This window comes from Urocitellus parryii, chromosome 2, assembly GCF_045843805.1.
Source record: "Urocitellus parryii isolate mUroPar1 chromosome 2, mUroPar1.hap1, whole genome shotgun sequence".
NCBI lineage: Eukaryota > Metazoa > Chordata > Mammalia > Rodentia > Sciuridae > Urocitellus > Urocitellus parryii.
In genome coordinates this window covers 92,702,138-92,720,894 of record NC_135532.1, presented here as the reverse complement: position 1 = coordinate 92,720,894, position 18,757 = coordinate 92,702,138, and the positions used below count along the sequence as shown (strand labels likewise).

At 38.1% G+C, this 18,757-nt stretch overlaps 1 protein-coding gene across 3 annotated transcripts in view; it reads right to left on the bottom strand.

The window, feature by feature from the left end:
- Rbm6 (RNA binding motif protein 6) overlaps positions 1 to 18,757 on the bottom strand; it is a 99,549-nt gene that overhangs the window by 74,767 nt on the left and 6,025 nt on the right. Inside the window, exons 2-3 of one of the 3 annotated variants that reach the window (XM_026383962.2) lie at positions 7,675 to 7,787; positions 61 to 1,324 (exon numbers count right to left, since the gene is read on the bottom strand). In XM_026383962.2, the coding sequence (XP_026239747.2) occupies positions 61 to 1,324; positions 7,675 to 7,718 (1,308 nt within the window). In that variant the 5' untranslated portion in view covers positions 7,719 to 7,787. Of the gene's footprint in view, positions 1 to 60; positions 1,325 to 7,674; positions 7,788 to 18,757 lie in introns of those variants that run through there. The other 2 variants (XM_026383963.2, XM_026383965.2) reach the window with 2 other exon arrangements.

The window sequence follows — 18,757 nt, the reverse complement described above, 5'->3', positions numbered from 1 at the left end:
CTTAATCCTTCAGAAATGCCTTATGAAAAAAGAAAAAAGCAATCCACCTCATCAACATACCTGTAGGTCTCGTTGAGTTTTGCCCTCTGGAAAAGACTTGCTCTGGCCATAGCCAAATATCTGGCTCCCTGGCAACCTATGATCCACATCACGGTACTCCATGCTTCTGTAATCAGTGTCTTGTTGACCAAGAAAATCCAGATCGCCTTCTTCTTTAAACAGACAAGCGTCTGAACTCTGTTCACCTCCAGAAAGCTGTGATTTGTTTTGGTCTTGAGTTGGACTTTGGCTGTTCTGAAAGTCTGATGGAGATTCATGTTCAAAGGCTACACCTTTTGTTTCTCCTTCTCTTGTTTCTGAATGCTCAAATTCTGCCTTCTGAACACCAAACGTGGGCTTTTCTACTGTATGGTCATGTGTGGATTCTTCTCTCTTGTTCACACTGACACCAGAATGTTCTCTATCTTGTGCAGATGGCTGAATGTAATCCAAAATTTTTTGATCCACAGGAGGCATCTCCCTATCTTTAAATTCCATACAAGGTCCCACCTCTCTGCCCCTAAAATCCTGATCAGTCCTGGACCGGTGTCTACCTCTGAAATTTGAATGTGGTGTATCCCTGTCCCTAAAGTCTAGATCAGTAGTACCTGAACCTCGCCCTCTAAAGTCTACCTGTGTTCCATCTTTGTCCCTGAAGTCCAAATCAGCTATATCTCTATTCCTAAAATCAGAACGAGATTGATCTCTGGTCCTGAAATCCAAATCTGATAAATCTCTTGCCCTAAAATCTGCATGGGATCCATCCCGGCCTCTAAAATCTAAATCATAGGTACCCCGGCCCCTAAAGTCAGATGGAGGAGCATCCCTACCTCTGAATTCAACAGTGTGAGCATCCCTGTCTCTGTAGTTCATATGTGGTGTCTCCCTACCTCTATAATCCATAGAAGTACCATCTCCACCCCTGTAGTCCATAGGTGGCCCTTCTCTATCCCGAAAATCCCCAGAATGTATGTCCCTACCCCTAAAGTCCAACTGTGATGAATCTCTGCTCTGGAAATCAGAAGATGAAAAATCTCCCCCCCTGAAATCATGTCCAGGTCCCTCCCCTCCTCGATAGTCACCATGTGGTCCGTCTCTAGCTCCATAGCTGAAAGAATGCTCCTCTACATTTGCAAAGGGAGGCCCCGAATGCCCCTGGAAATCAAAGGGAAGTGAATCTCTGCCAGGAAAGTTGCCAGAGTGTCTCTCTTGAGCATGACTCTTAAGGGGAGGAGGAGGATAATCCCTGTTCCACCCGGGAGCAAACCTTTCTTCTTGGCTCCCACTGTAGAAACAAAGACAGTGTTATTCATATTGTCCAGAGAGTTTGAAATCTACACACCAGCATATTCTTCTCTAATCACAGCACATTCTTCTTTAAACATTTTTTTTTTTTTTGGCAGAGTTCTGTAACAAGGTCCTAGATCTGCAGAAAACAGCAAAGTTTTGCTATTTTAAGACGAAGTGACGAGTAAACTTTTATGCTCCCATTTCAGAACACGAGGAAAGTCAACACAAGGTTTTCAACATGACTGCTGCAGAAAAAGCTTTCACCCAGTCCTGCAACAGGGAAAATCCGCAATACCAGATAAGCTAACAATGGTGACATACTACAAAAATGTCCATTTCCTAAAGCCAGGGAACTTAGAATTCCAAGGTCAACATGATGATTCCTATACATTGGAAAAATCAATGCAATGTAAATTTCTTACACTAAGTTTTAGGAAGTGTCTACTGCTGCATCTAGGGGTAATATCCCAAAATATTTAATTATGACTATAGCCTGGATACCACCCAACCAAAAAATGCTGGTTGTACATCATCACCATTAGGAGCAACACCAGTGTTTACCAGAGAAGCAACCTTCTGGCTGCATCTAAATCCCAGTTCTACAGTGACTCTGCCTGAAAGTACTCTCAGCTGGGTCTTATTATAACTACCCAAGGGTATCACAGAAATTAGCATGAATCATGCCACAAAGTATGTGTAAGCTAAGCAAGAGCATCCAGGAGCTTAAAACTAGAAGAGACCTAGTGACAAGTTTAGGTCTTTAAGCATTATTCCCATGTCCCAAATGAAGAAAATTATATTCCTGTACCAATGCCTAACTTTACACAGAAACAAAATGTATTTTAAAAATAGGTACAGTATTAAACTCACAATCTCAGTTTATAGAATGCAATAGATAAACAAAAGCTGGCTCAATCTTTCATTCTACCCAACTTCTTCCCTTTCCCTAACTTTCATTTTAGTTTTGGTCAAACATTATGGAATTTAAGTAGGCAATTAAGCACCTAGACACATGAAAAAGGAAAACATAAAATTATTTGAAAGGTCATCTGTTGTTTAGCAGTAAAACAAAAGTATTAAGAAATCAAGACCAACTCAGTTCTCCCTTCAGAACATGCAGTTTCTAGTCTAAGACACTTCTGAATACAGACTATACCACGATAAAAAAAAAAATCCAAAGGACAACTAATTCTGGGTCACTCATTTCAAGAAAGTTACACTACCAATTCTTTTTTTAAAGTAACAGAAACTTAACATTAACCTAAACATGAGAATTATGTACATTTAATGAATTTGCAGAACACAATGTCTTCCATGGGCTCCCATTAACATTAGTTATGTTCATCATAAGAGAATCAAGTTTAAATGTTCTGCATAAGTAACACAAAGTAAGATGTTATCGTTAACTATAGTGTCTCTCATATTTAAAAATCATTCAACAGCTGGGTATAGTGGTACACACTTGAAATCCCAGCTATTTGGGAGGCTGAAGCAGAAAGATTTTAAGTTCTTGGTAAATTAGCAAGAATATCTCCAATAAAAAACAAAAAGGGATGAGAATGTAGCTCAGTGATAGAGCACCACAAGTACCACCAAAAAAAAAAATATATATATGTATCATTAAAGTCCTATTAATTGGGGCTGGGAATGTGGCTCAGGCGGTAGCGCGCTCGTCTGGCATGCGTGCGGCCTGGGTTCGATCCTCAGCACCACATACCAACAAAGATGTTGTGTCCACCGAGAACTAAAAAATAAATATTAAAAATTTCTCTCTCTCTCTCTCTCTCTCTCTTTTAAAAAAAAAAAAAAAAGTCCTATTAATTAGCTTGTGGGAAGACTGAAGACTCCTCAGATTCACGGTATAAGTGTTAGCATCTAAATCTATATGTTTACTTGCCAGAGCATTTTCTGAGCAGAACATATCCAACTTCTGCCTCTGAGTACTGCCCTAAGGATTACTTTACCCTCCTAAGAGAAAGTAGATCAAAAGTAACTGATTATATGAAGATATCCCCCCCATTGGAAATGGAATGCAGGAGCATTCTACCAACAAGCTACACCTCCAGTACTTTTTATTTTATTAATATAATTTTATTTTTGGTACTGAGGATTGAACCCAGGGGCTTTACCACTGAGCTACAACCCTTTTTTATTTTTTGAGACACAGTCTCCCTAAGTTGCTTAGGGCCTACACTAAATCCTCTTATCTCAGCCTCCAGAGTCTCTGGGATTACAGGCAACTGCCATTACACCCAGCCTTTTTAATTTTGAAACAGGGTCTCCCTAAATTTCCAAGGCTGGCCTCAAATTTGTAATCCTCCTGCCTCAGACTCTTAAGTCTGTGATTATAAGTATGTGCCACAATGCCCATACTTAAACTATTTTAAAGGGTTGGGGAAGTACTTCAGTAGTGTAGTATCTGCCTAGCATGCACAAGACCCTGGGCACAAATATAAAAAACAAAACAAAACAAAAAACGATGTTTCATACATTCTAATCCTGCAAAATACCTATTTTTGGTTTAAATTAGTCCCCCCAAGGAGGAATATTATATAAACTATATCTCCCTCTAGTCTAAAATCTTAAAAATAAGCGGGGCTCAGGGGCACATGCCTGTAATCCCAGCGGCCCAGAAGGCTGATTCAGGAGGATCACAATTTCAAAGCCTGCCTCAGCAACTTAACAGGGCCCTAAGCAACTAAGAAAGATCCTATCACTAAATATAATGTAAGCAAAAAGGGCTGGGAATGTGGTTCAGTGGTTAAGCATCCCTGGGTTCAATGCCCAGTACAGAAAAAAAAAAAAAAGAAATCTTAAAAATAAGGTTTGGGGATATGGCTCAGTGGTGGAACACTTCTTATATGTCTGAAGCCCCAGGTGTCATCCCTAGCACCACCATCCCCCCATAAAAAAAAATTTGTTTTAAAGATGATACCAGGGTTTGGGGATTTAGCTCAGTGGCAGACAACTTGCCTAGCATGCCCAAGGCCCTGAGTTCAGTCCTTGGTCCTAAAAAAGGTACAAAAGAGCTGGGTCCAGAGCCGCATGACTGTATAATCTCAGGAAATTGGGAGGCTGAGGCAGGAAGATTTCAAATTCAAGACCTGCCTCATTAACTTGGTGAGATCCTCAGCAACTTGGCAAGACCCTGTCTCAAAACTAAAAATTAACTGAGCACAGTGGCACACAGTTATAATCCCAGAAGCTCGGGAGGTTGAGGCAGGAGGATTGTGAGTTTAATGCCAGCCTCAGCAACTTAGTGAGGCTCTAAACAACTCAGTAAGATCCTGTCTCTAAATACAAAAAAGGGCTGGGGATATAACTTAGTGATTGAGTGCCCCTGGGTTCAATCCTCAGTACAAAAAAAAAAAAAAAAAACCTTAAAAATTAAAAAATAATGAGGATGTAGCTCAGTGGCAAAGCTCCCCCTAGGTTCAATCCCTGGCGCACATACACACACACACAAATACTATCATCAGTGCATCAGTGTGTATTATACTAGGTATAAAAACATTAATTCTACAGGGGTGCCATAGCACATGCCTGTAATCCTAGCTACTTGGGAGGCTAAGGCAAGAGAATCACAAATTCAAGGCCAGGCTGGACAACTTAGCAAGATTCAATTTAAAGGGCCTGGGGATGTGGCTCAAGCGGTAGCACCCTTGCCTAGCATGTGTGCGGCCCGGGTTCGATACTCAGCACCACATGCAAAAAACAAAAGATGTTGTGTCCGCTGAGAACTAAAAAATAAATATTAAAATTCTCTCTCTCTCCTCTCTCTTTAAAAAAAAAAAAAAAAGACTCAATTTAAAATTAAAAGGACTTTGGGGATGGAATTATGGCTCAGTAGCAGAATGCTTGCCTCACATATGTGAGGCACTGGGTTCGATCCTCAGCACCACACAAAAAGTAAATAAATCAAATAAAGATATTGTGTCCAGGGCTGGGGTTGTGGCTCAGCAGTAGAGCACTCACCTAGCACATGCAAGGCCCTGGGTTCGATTCTCAGCACCACATAAAATAAAATAAATCGATTGTGGACTAGGGTTGTGGCTCAGTGGTAGAGTGCTTGCCTAGCATGCATGAGGCACTGCTTTTGATCCTCAGCACCACATAAAAATAAAAAATAAAGATATTGTGTCCACCAAAACTAAAAAATACTTAAAAAATGTATTGTGTCCAACTACAACTAAAAAATAAGCATTAAAAAAATATATTGTGTCCATCTAAAACTAAAAAAAAAAAAAAAAAAGAAGAAGAAGAAGAAGAAGAATCTGGCTTTAAAAAAGAAAAAAAAATTAAAAGGACTAGAGATGTAGTTCAGTGGTAAAGTAGCCCTAGATTAAATCCCGTAGTATGAAAAAATTTTTAAAAAATTAATTCCAGGGCTGAGATTGTGGCTCAGCAGTAGAGCACTCGCCTAGCATGGGCGGGACCTGGGTTCAATTCTCAGCACCACATAAAAATAATGGCATTGTGTTGTGTCCATCTATACCTAAAAATAAATAAATATTTAAAAGAAAAATTAATTCCAGAACTAGGCCCAAGGGCACATACTTGTAATCTCAGCTACTTGAGCCCAGGTGGTCAAGCCAGCTTGGACAATGTAGCAAGATTCTGTCTCAAAAATAAAGGAAGTGGGCTGGGGATGTAGCTCAAGTGGTAGCGCACTGGCCTGGCATGCGCAGGGCGCTGGGTTTGATCCTTAGCACCACATAAAAATAAATAGATATTGTGTCCACCTAAAACAAAATATATATTTTTTTAAATAAATAAATAAAATAAAGGAAGTGAGGCTGGGGATATGGCTCAATTGGCAGAGTGCTCATCTCCCATGCACAAGGCCCTGGGTTCAATCCCCAGCACACAAAAAGAAAAAGAAAAAGGAAGAACCAGGCATGGTAGCACTTGCCTGTAATCCCAGCAGCTCACAAGGTTGAGACAGGAGGATCGCAAATTCAAAGCCAGCCTCAGCAACTCAGCGAGGCGCTAAACAACTCAGCGATATCCTGACTCTAGGATCAATAGGGATAGGAATGTGGCTCAGTGGTGAGTGCCCCTGAGTTCAATCCCTAGTATCAAAAAACAAAACAAAACAAAAAAAAGTTAACTCATTATAAAAATGTGAAATACAACCCAGAGGAATTTAGTGAGACCCTTATCTCAAAATAAAAAAATAAAAAGAGCTCGAGATGTAGCTCAGTGGTAGAGTGCTCTGGCTCTTCAATCCCTAGTATGGTGTAAAACACACACACACACACACACACACACACACACACACCACTCCATTTACAAATAAATGCTAAGATGTTCTCCACTTGTTCATACCTAGTAACTTCTAAAATCAGAGACCTATAAGTGAACTTTAAAATGTACATTTTGCTAACTGTTCCTACTAACCAAGTATGCATTACTTTGCTATAAGAAATAAATATAAATAAAATATATAGCAATATTTTTAATGTTTACATAAAGTATTAAGATTACGTACAACTATAATAACACACCAATTTAAAATGTGGGAGGGAAAAAACGTTATAAGAACCCAGCAATGATGGCACATGCCTATAATCCCAGTAACTTGGGAGGCTGAAGCAGAAGGATCACAAGTTTGAGGCAAGCCTCAGCAACTTAGTGAGCTCTAAGCAATTTAGCAAGACACTGTCTCAAAAGAAAAAATAAAACAGTCTGGGGTTGTAGCTCAGTGGTAGAGTGCTTACCTAGCATATGTGAAGCACTGGGTTCAATTCTCAGCACCACATAAAATAAATAAATAAAATAAAGGAACCAGGTGCCATGGCACACACCTGTAATTCCTGTGGCTCGGGGGCTGAGGCAGGATGATCATGAGTTCAAAGCCAGCCTCAGCAACTCAGCAAGGCCCTAAACAACTCAGTGAAACCCTATCTAAATAAAATACAAAATAGGGCTTATATGTGGCTCAATGGTCGAGTGCCCCTGAGTTCAATCCCCAGCATCAAAACAATAAAAGTATTATTATGTCCATCTACAACTAAAAAAACAAACCCCCCCCCCCAAAAAAAAAAACAAGCTGGGCTGGGGATGTGCCTCAGTGGTTAAGAAAAAAAAACTGTTAAAGACAAAACCCTTGGCATGTTTGAGGATATAGCTCAGTGGTAGAGCACTTGCCTAGCATGTATGAAGTTCTGAGTTCCATTCTCATTCCCTAACACCCCATAAAATGAAAAAGAAATGATTGAAACTTTTTTAAATAGTTTCTGTTTCTAAAAACTCAAGAGTTATTTCTCCACGAAGAAGAAATGTTATATTATACACTTATCATTAAAATACCGACAATTTCAATATTCAGATTTCAGAACTTACCGAAAAGGTCCTGTTCGGTTAGCAGATCGAGAATCCCCCCACATCTCTTTCTATGTCAGGAGGGCTCCAGTAAGTAGATCCTTTTTTCTAACAAACTCTACTTAGAGCAGTACCTGTATAAAATAAACCACAAAAAAGTAAGCACTTGAGAACATAAAGCAAAGACTAAACCAGTTGATCTCTGTGTGGTATATGGAACTACCACAGGAATATTTTTGGAAGTCACTCCTGAATATTTACATATTAACTTATAATGACAAAAAAATACAGTTTCAATGAAAAATATATATTCTTCATTATACAAACTTTTAAAATATATTCAAAATATATTACTACTAAGAGTTTCACACTTATTAAATTAAATAAGCACTTATTAATTTTTCTAGCACCCATGTGTCCTGCATTTTGGGAAATAGCATCTTAGCATTTAACCTCATTCTCAGTCCAAGTAGCTAATCCTATACCATTCAATCTGACTAATCTAGATTAGTTTATTATCTTCACCAGAAGTGATTGCTTTAAAGACAGGAATGTAACACAGATCAAGCAGATATCTTCAGAACTTTTTCTTCAGCTATTGAAAACTCTTTATATTTGGCAAGGGTTTCCTAAATATGAAACTAGCAGCAAAACTGACAAAATAAAAAGTAGACAAAGTGGACTTCAAAATTAAAAAACTTGGGCTGGGGTTGAGGCTCAGCAGTAGAGCACTTGCCTACCATATATGGGGCACTTAGTTCGATCCTCAGCACCACATAAAAATAAATAAAAGTATTGTGTCCAACTACAACTTATAATATATATATATATATATATATATATATATATATATATATATATATATATATATATATATAAACTTTTGAGGGGCTAGGGTTGTGGCTCAGCAGTAGAGTGCTCAGCACCACATAACAATAAATAAAATAAAGGCATTGTGTTCAACTACAACTAAAAAATATATATATTTAAAAAAAAAAACTTGAAAATCCAAAAGACATTTGATACAAAAAATGATAGCAAGACAGTGGGGGAAAAAACACACACAGATTATCAAATATACCTAACAAGGAAGTTCCAATGCTCATTCCTCCATAACAAAAAACATCTAAATTGTTAAGTTCAAGACCAGCCTTAGCAACTTAGAACCTCCTTCAAAAAAAAAAGGACTAGGGACTAGGGTGTGGTTCCCAGTACTACAAACAACCAAAAAGACATCTTCAAAACAGTACGAAACTTTTGTGGCACTTTTACTTGTCCTTTCCTCACCAATGTGGCAGTTACTATAATCTTGAACAGTGGCAGACCAGTTCCTAGCTCTGTCCTTGAAGAGCAGAGCAGACTTTATTCACAAATTACTAGGTATATTTATTCAACCTTGTGGGGCAGGAAGTATCTAGGACTGATGAAAAGTGCTTTTCTCTATCTCACCTAACTCAAGAAAAAGTTGCAGGCACTGCTAATGAAGCTGTAAATCAGGCCATAGACTCATATGTGGGGCAAGAGAACATTGGTAAAGGCACAGTGGAAAAGCTGGGATGAAATTCTTTGGAAATTAGGACATTCAAAAGCTGCATGTAAATGAGAAAATTTAGAAAGTCGCACAAAAACCCAAGCAAAATGAAATCACACAAGACCAGAAAACACCATTAACACTTCGTTTCAGGCTGATGCCCAGGGTCAGAGAAAGTATAATTAAAGTGTTGAAAAAATATATCAGAAAGAAGCTATTCTGAAGACAGGGAGAAGTGGTTGTTTTATTTTTGTACAGTATTTTTGGATTTGGTTTTGGTTTTTTGTTGTTGTTGTTTTGTTTTTTTCTTTTTGTAGTACTGTGGATCAAACACAGAACCTCACACAGGCAAAGCAAGTACTCTACCAATGAGCTACATCTCCAGCTATTTTTATTTCATTTTATGTTATTTTGAGATAGTGTCTTACTAAATTGCCCAGACTAGCTTCAAACTTCCCATCTTCCAAGGAGCTAGGGAAGCAGCTCAGTGATAGAGCCCTTGCCTAGCATGCATGAGGTCCTGAGTTCAATTCCCAAGAACGAACACACACACACACACATACACACATACACACATACACACACACACACACACACACACACACACATTTTTGATCCAGTCCTCTTGCCTCAGCCTCCAAATAATTGGGATTAGAGACATATGACACTGTGCCCTGCTAAAATAGGAAAATTTAAACTACTAAGTCCGAGAAGCAGAAAGAAAAAGAATGAACAAAAGTGAATAAAGGTTAGGCGTGGTGGCACACACCTATAATCCCAGTGGCTTGGGAGGCTGAGGCAGGAGGATCACAAGTTCAAAGCCAGCCTCAGTAACTCAGTAAGACCCTAAGCAACTTAATGAGACCCTGTCTCAAAAAATAACAAGGGCTGGAGATGTGGTTCAGTGGTTAAGTAACCCTGGGCTCAATCCCCATTATCAATTAAAAAAAAAAAAGTGAATAAAGCCTAAGACATGTTGGGGAGTATAACCAAATGAACCAACATATACATCATGGAAATTCCAAGGAGAACGAAGGAGGTAGAAAGATTATTTGAAGATATTCTGGCGGTTCATCCCTTTTGTAGCCACTGTTAAAGTGGCAGCAGCCAAATAAAGTTTAATCCTTTTGTGACTTCTGACCAAAGCCAAGAAGAATAAAAGGTATTTCAATGCACCTTCCCCCATGCATATGAAGATTATGTCTTCTCTTTGCAAAGAGCTGCAATAGAAGTACAATGTTTGATCCATGCCTATATGAAAAGATGAAGAATTTCAGGTTGTGAAAGGACAGTTTAGAAGTCAGAAAACTGGCAAAGCAGTCCAGGCTTATAGGAAGAAATATATCATCTACATTAAACTGGTGAGAAGGAAAAAGGCTAAAAACAGAACTATCTGTGTGGGCATTCACCCTAGCAACATGGTTATAACTAGGTTAGGCTATCATTAGTTAAACTTATCACTAGACAAAGTTTCCTTGATTGGAAAGCCAAATTTTGCCAAGTAGGAATAGAGCAGATAAAAGGAAGAAACAACTAAGAAGACATAAGAATAAAGTAAGCTTGGGGCTGGGGATGTGGCTCAAGCGGTAGCGCGCTCGTCTGGCATGCGTGCGGCCCGGGTTCGATCCTCAGCACCACATACCAACAAAGATGTTGTGTCCACCGAGAACTAAAAAATAAAAAACATTAAAAAAAAAAATTCTCTCTCTCTCTCTCCCCTCTCTCACTCTCTCTTTAAAAAAAAAAAAAAAAAAAAGAATAAAGTAAGCTCATACAGAACTTTCACTAAAACTAGATAAAATGAAAAACAAAAAGGAAAAAAGCTCTCAAAAGCTGATGAAAGAAATGAATTTTAAAATCCAAGAAATTCACAAAGTTCAAGACAAACTCATAGCAAGACACATAATCAAACTATCAAACTACAACAAGACAAAGAAAGACTCCTAGGGTTGGATCTGGAGTGCAGCACACACCTTAATCCAAACAAATCAAGAGGCTGAGGCAGGAGGTTTCCAAGTTCAAGGTTAACCTCAGCAACTTAACAAGGTCCTAAGCAATTTAGTGAGACCCTGTCTCAAAATAAAAGGGACTGGGACATAGCTCAGTAGTAAAGGGCCCTCCAGTACCAAAAAAAAAAAAAAAAAAAACAACCCTAGGTACAGCATGCATGAAGCCCTGGGAAAGGAAGGAAGGATTAAGTGGATAGAAAGAAAGAACGAAAGGAAAGGAAGGGAAGGAAAAAGGAAAAAAAAACAATCCTAACCAGGCAGGATAGTATACATCTAAGATCCTACCTACTTCATAAAAGAAGACAGGAGAATTCCAAATTTGAGGCCAGTCTGGGAAACATAGACCAATCTAAAAATTAAAAAAAAAAAAAAACTGGGGATGTAACTCAGTGGTAGAGTACTTACTTAGACTTTAAAGGTGCTGGGTTCAATCCTCAATACCACAAGAAAGAAAGAAGACAATCAATCTTAAAAGCAGCAAAAAAAAAAAAAAAAAAGCCACCCCTCACATACAAGAGATACTCAATAAGATTATCAGCCAATTTCTCATCAAAAACCTTGGAGCAGCCAAAAGGTATGGAATAACCTAATACAGGACCAGGAATATCCAACAAAATTGTCCATTAAAGAGTGACAAAAAATTTTAATCTTCCCAGACAAACAATAGTTAAAGAATGGCTTTCCAAAGGACAGGGGGTGGGGGGTTGTTAAGCAGAATTTTCTTATGCTACTGAATTTGTTAATATAAATTCAAATCACATTATAACTACAGAATGTTTTTTTTCTTTTTTTTTTTAAAGAGAGTGAGAGAGGAGAGTTTTTTTTTAAAGAAGTATTTCAGTATTACATTTTTAGTTTGAAATTCATGTATGAGTATTTTTTTAAAGAGAGGGAGAGATTTTCGGCGGGCACATCATGTTTGCAAATTTGTATGTGGTGCTGAGGATCGAACCCGGGCTGCACACATGCCAGGCGAGCGCGCTACCGCTTGAGCCACATCCCCAGCCCGAGAGAGTTTTTAATATTTATTTTTTAGTTCTCGGCGGACACAACATCTTTGTTGGTATGTGGTGCTGAGGATCGAACCCGGGCCGCACGCATGCCAGGCCAGCGCGCTACCGCTTGAGCCACATCCCCAGCCCCACTATAGAATGTTATAGATGATTTCCAAGGTAACCACAAAGAAAATTATCTTTAGAATATGCACATTAGAGCCACACACAGTAATCCCATCTTCTTGGTAGGCAGAGGCAGAAGGATTGCAAGTTTGAGGCAAGCCTTGATAGTTTAGCAACTCCCTGTCTCAAAATAAAAATTTTAAAATTAGGGTACCTTACTGGGTATGGTGGCACACGCCTATAATCCCAACAGCTCAGGAGGCTGAGGTAGGAGGATTTCAATTTCAAAGCCAGCCTCAGCAATTTAGTGAGGCCCTAAACAACTCTGTGAGACCCCATCTCTAAATAAAATATAAAAGGGGTCAGGAATGTGGCTCAATAGTAAAGAGCCCCTGGGTTCAATCCCGTTACCAAAAAAAAAAAACAAAAAAATGTAGGACACCCCTGACTTCAATCCCCAGTACCACAAAGCCAGAAGGAAATCAAAATATGGTGAAGAAAATGAAGCAAGTGATGGAATAAAAGAGAGATATAATGATGAGAGTGATGACAACTCCAATTAGACCATGAGAGGCTGCTGCCATCTTTCCCTTCTGTGTCAGCCATTTTGTATTCATGATTTGAAATCTGCTCTTTCTATTTGAAAGTATCCTATTTTGTCCTCCAAGAGGGGGTTTATTTAATTAGTTTATGGATTTCACAGATTGTCTAGCATAGTCAAAGTCCCTGGCTTGGGGGTCCCAGTGAAGCATTATTTCTGATTTGGATAAATGTGGCTGTGCTATGCTGCAGAGTAAACTCTCTGAGCCATGATTCTGGGTGTTGTGAACTAGTTTTGAAACTGTCATTTATTCTAGAATTTAGGCTTACATCACTTTAACAAATAAATTCTAAGTTTTGCCTTAAATTAAATAAATAAATAAATATAAAAGAAGCTAGCAACAGAAGAAATAAAGGGGAAAAATCTTTGAGGCAGAGGCAGAAAACAAATAGTAAACAAATAGTAAAATAGTAAAAGTTCCTTGGTGATTTAATAACAACAATATTATTGTTGTTATTATTATTAGTTAGTTAGTTTGTACTTGGGATTGAACCCAGGGGTGCTTTACCACTGAGCTACATCCAGCCCTTTTTGCTTTTTATTTTGAGGCAGGGTCTCACTAAATTGCTTAGGATCTGGCTAAGTTGCTCAGGCTGGCCTTGAATTTGTAATCCTCTCATCTCAGCCTCTGGAGCCAAAGGAATTATAGTCGTGCACCATCATGCCCAGCTTCTTGGTGATTTTAAATGTAAACAGTTGAAACTTATTAAAAGATGATATTGGCAGAATAGATTAACAAAAACATGATCCAAGGCCAGGTATGGTGGGGTTCACTTGTAATCCTAGCTACTTAGGAGGCTGAGATAAAAGGACTACACATTTGAGATCAGCCTCACTAACTCAGCAAGATTCTGTCTCAAAATAAAAATAAAAGGATTAGGAATGTAGCTCAGTGATGGAGCACTTGCCTAACATGTATAGGGTCCTAGATACAGATGGGAAAAAAAGAGAAAACATCCAACTATATGCTTTCTAGAAAAGATTCACTTTAGATCTAAAGATGCAAATAGGTTAAAAAGGAATGGAAAAGGATAAATATCCCATGCAAACAGTAGCCAAAAGAAAGTTAAGGTGACTCTATTCTATGAGCCAAAACAAACTTTTTTTCCCTTATGCAGTACAGGGGATCAGACCCATGGCCTTGAACATGCTAGGGAAGAGCTCTACCACTAAGCTACATCCCCAGGCCCAAAATAGACTTTAAATCCAAAAAAGTGGGGCTGGGGATATAGTTCAGTGGTAAAGCCCTTGCCTAGTATCCCTGAGTCCATAGTCTCAAATCCCAGTACCTCTAAAACAAAGAAGTACATTATATATTAATTAAAAGGTTCCAGGAGACTGAGGGTACACTTCAGTGGTACAGTTTGTGTTTACCATGCATGAGGCCCTGAGTTCAATCCTCAGCACCAACAAAATAAAAATAAAAGGTTCAATACAGTCAACTCAAATGAGTGTGGTCTCAACCAGCTACCTGCCTATAGTCTTAGCAACTCAAAAGGCTGAGGCAGTAGTACGAGGGATGTGCCTCACTAGCATGTGCAAGGCTTGGGTTCCATCCCCAGTATTAAGAAAAAAAGAAAAAGATTCAATACAGCAAAAAGATGGTACACTTTAAAACATAATATACCTAATAACAGAACCTCAAATTATATGAAGCAAATATTGAAAAAAAAAATCAACAGAAGAAATAGTTCTATTATAATAGCTGAAAACTTCAAAAACCCCACAATAGGGATGGGGATTTAATTCAGTGGACACAATAAAACAGTGGACTGGAACAACACAATTAATCAACCAGACCTAACAGACATATACAAAACACTCCACCAAATAGCAGAATCCCATCCTTCTCAAGTTTATACGGTATGTTTTCCAGGATGAACCACATGTTGGGCCACCAAAAAGATCTCAACAAATATAAAAAGATACATACATTTGGTTCAATCTCCAGCACCACACACACACAAAAAAAAGACACATATACAATATAAGTTATTTTCTCAATCCCATATGGCATAAATTTAGAAATTAAAAAAAAAACACAAGGTAACCAGAAAACTCAAACAAAATTAAATGTATATGACCTGACTTTCCAGTTCTTCTTCTAGGAATTCATTCTCTAGACTTTATGGTGTAACGTGACAAGTTTATAAAGGTAGAGAGTATAGCATTATTTGTAATAACAAGAGATCATGAGGGCTGGGGTTGTGGTTCAGCGGTAGAGCGCTTGCCTCGCATGTGCAAGACCCTGGGTTTGATCCTCAGCACCACATAAAAATAAATGAATAAAATAAAGGTATTGTTTCCAACTACAACTAAAAAATAAATATTAAAAAAAAGATGGGCTGGGGTTGTGGCTCAGAGGTAGAGCACTCGCCTAGCACGTGTGAGGCACTGGGTTTTATCCTCAGCACCACATAAAAATAAAGATATTGTGTCCACCTATAACTAAAAAAATGTGTAAAAAAAAAAAATCATGAAACCTAAATGTACATCAATAGAAGATATCTGTAAAATTGGAATACTATGCAACTCTCAGAAAAAAATGAAGCAGCTATGTTAATTGATACAGGATAAGGATTTATTAATTTTAAAAAATATACAGGGGGGGCTGGGGATGTGGCTCAAGCGGTAGCGTGCTCGCCTGGCATGCGTGCAGCCCGGGTTCGATCCTCAGCACCACATACAAAAAAAACAAAGATGCTGTGTCCGCTGAAAACTGAAATAAAGAAATATAAAAAAAAGAAAAGTATTGTGTCCATCTACAATTAATATATATTCAGTTAATAAAAGGGATGTTTAAAAAATATATATATATACAGGGGGGCTGGAGAAGTGGCTCAAGCGGTAGCGCACTCGCCTGGCATGCATGCGGCCCAGGTTCCATCCTCAGCACCACATACAAACAAAGATGTTGTGTCTGCCAAAAACTAAAAAATAAATATTAAAATTCTCTCTCTCTCTCTCTAAAAAAAAAAAATATATATATATATATATATATATATATATATATATATATATATATATATAAACACACACAGCTCTGGGAATGTAACTCAAAGGCAAGACCAACCTAGGCAAGCCCCATCTCAAAAAAAAATTTTTTTAAGTATAAAAGCAATTTGCAGACTTGGAGTAAACTTGTATAAATTACATACCTGTTACGAGATTTGTATCTAGACTACAGAAAGAACTATTATAAATTAATAACAAAAGACAACCCAGCAAGAAACAGTGGCACATGCCTGTAATCCCATGGACTCAAGAGGCTAAGGCAGAAGGATCACAAATTCAAGGCCAGCCTCGGCAACTTAGGCAGTTCCTAAAAAACTTAGTGAGACCATGTCTCAAAATAATATATAAAAAGAACTGGGAATGTGAGATGTGGCTCAATAGTAAAGTGTCACTAGATTCAAACCTAAGTCCTAAAAACAAACAAACAAAACAACAACAAAAGTGCTAAAGCTCATCAAACCCCAGAAAAAAGTACTGGATTCTGCACACAGCAGGAAAGAGCTCATCAATGTCAGAAATCTACTAAGGAGTGATAACAAATCACCTACCATATAAACTTGTTTGAAAATAAACACGACTAGCTGGGATGGATGGTGCACTCCTATAATCTCAAGCTCTGGAAGCTGAGGCAGAGGACCCCAAGTTCAAAGCCAGCCTCAGCAACTTAGCAAGGCCTTAAGTAATTCAGCCAGACCCTGTAATTAATAAAATTTATATATACATATAAATAAAATTATACATATATAAATAAAATTATATATATAATATATATATATATATATTTGTATGTATATATGTATGTATATAAAAGGGCTGGGAAATTTCCAGTTAAAGGGGTTCTAATACCATGTTCTTGGAAACTTATCCAAGCATCTTCTTCAAATAAAAGGCATTCAGAATCTCTAGTCCCAAAAGCTGAAAAAAAAAGAAACCAGTCTTTGTTCAGTCACAGCTCTGAAGAGAAACCAGCTGATTTTTTCTCACTGTCAAATATAACAACTGGCCTGATCAACTTAATGGTAGATAACATTACATAGCAGTACCTTGTGGGCCTTACTTGTACTTAATCTCTCTATGTTTTCAAACTATATAATTGTACATATTTTGGTGATCAGTAGGGGCAGGATGATCTATATTTGAGCAACATGATTTCAATAGGGAAGGATAAATGTGAAGAAAATGTGCTTTTAGCAACCTAGTCTTAATCCTACTTTATTACAGAATTAAAAAGTTTCAATCCTCAAAAAGTGGAAGGGGGTGACTGGGGATGTGGCTCTGTGGTTAAGCACTCCTAGGGAGGGAGGGAGGGAAGGAAGGAAGGAAGGAAGGAAGGAAGGAAGGAAGGAAGGAAGGAAGGAAGGAAGATAGATCAATCTCAGACTATGCCAGACTATGGTTGGCAGCTAATACACAAGTAAAAGACTGCTACCTCACTACTCAGCTCTTACCTGCACCAAATGCTAATGCTGCAAGGTACAGAAAGGCCCATGTGGGCAAGTTCTGAAGGATAGGATACAGACCTGGTGAAGCTGCAGCATGTGCAAATCTTAGTGATAGAAGAAAATATTCAAATAAGAGCTTTGAAGATTTTTAAATGAAAAATGGTTCCACAATGAACATGGTCCTGAGAGATGGTAAACATCATAAGATACAGGCTGTACGCCTAGTAATATACTTCCATTACTTTAAGTTTCAGTTCAGCAACTATGTTACCCCAGAACCTAAAGACTTTGGTTTCCAGGTAGCTGACAAGCACATTATGAAAATAAAGCATTCACACTGTATGTCAGCAGTCTTTATGACTGGAATTATGATGGTAGCTGATTGGTTTTGAGTCTCTATTTCTTATTCTTTGTTTTTTCTTTTTTTCACCATCTACCTTTGGTACCAGGGATTGAACCTAGGGGACTTTTCCATTGAGATACATTCCCAGCCCTTTGTTATCTTTTATTTTTGAGACAGGGTCTTGATAAATTGCCAGGCTAGCTCAAATTTGCAATCCTCCTGCCTCAGCCTCCAGAGTAGCTGGGATTACAGGTACACACCACCATGCCTGATTCATTCATTCTTGTTTTCCTTTTTTTTTTTTTTTGTTATGGTAAAATATACATATTTACTATTAACTTCTTTTTCTTTGCAGTGTTGGAACTCAAACCCAGCTATATTCCAAATCCTTAACTTCTGTTATTAAATGTTACAACCTTTAATGTTATTGAATATACAAGTCAATGGTATTAAATACACTCATGGGCTGGGGTTATAGCTCAGTGGTAAAGCACTTGCCTGGCATGTGCGAGGCACTGGGTTTGATTCTCAGCACCACATATAAATAAATAAAAATAAAGGGCCATCAACAATTGAGGAAAAAAAAAAAGATTTTCTTGGGCTGGGGTTGTAGCTCAGTGAGTAGAGAGCTTGCCTTGCATGTATGCAGCACTGGGTTCGATTCTTAGCACCACATACAAATAAATGAATAAAATAAAGGTCCATCAACAACTAAAAAAATATTTTTAAAAAAATTTCCTTCAAGGGGCTGGAGATGTGGCTCAGCGGTAGTGCGCTCGCCTGGCATGCGTGCGGCCCGGGTTCGATCCTCAGCACCACATACCAACAAAGATGTTGTGTCTGCCGAGAACTAAAAAATAAATATTAAAAATTCTCTCTCTCTATCTCTCTCTCTCTCCTCTCTCACTCTCTCTTAAAAAAAAAAAATTTCCTTCAAAAGAATTTGTAATGTTGTATAACCATTATCACTATCTACTTCCATAACTTTTTTCAAATCTTTTTTTAAATTAATTTTTTAGTTGTAGATGGTCACAATACCTTTATT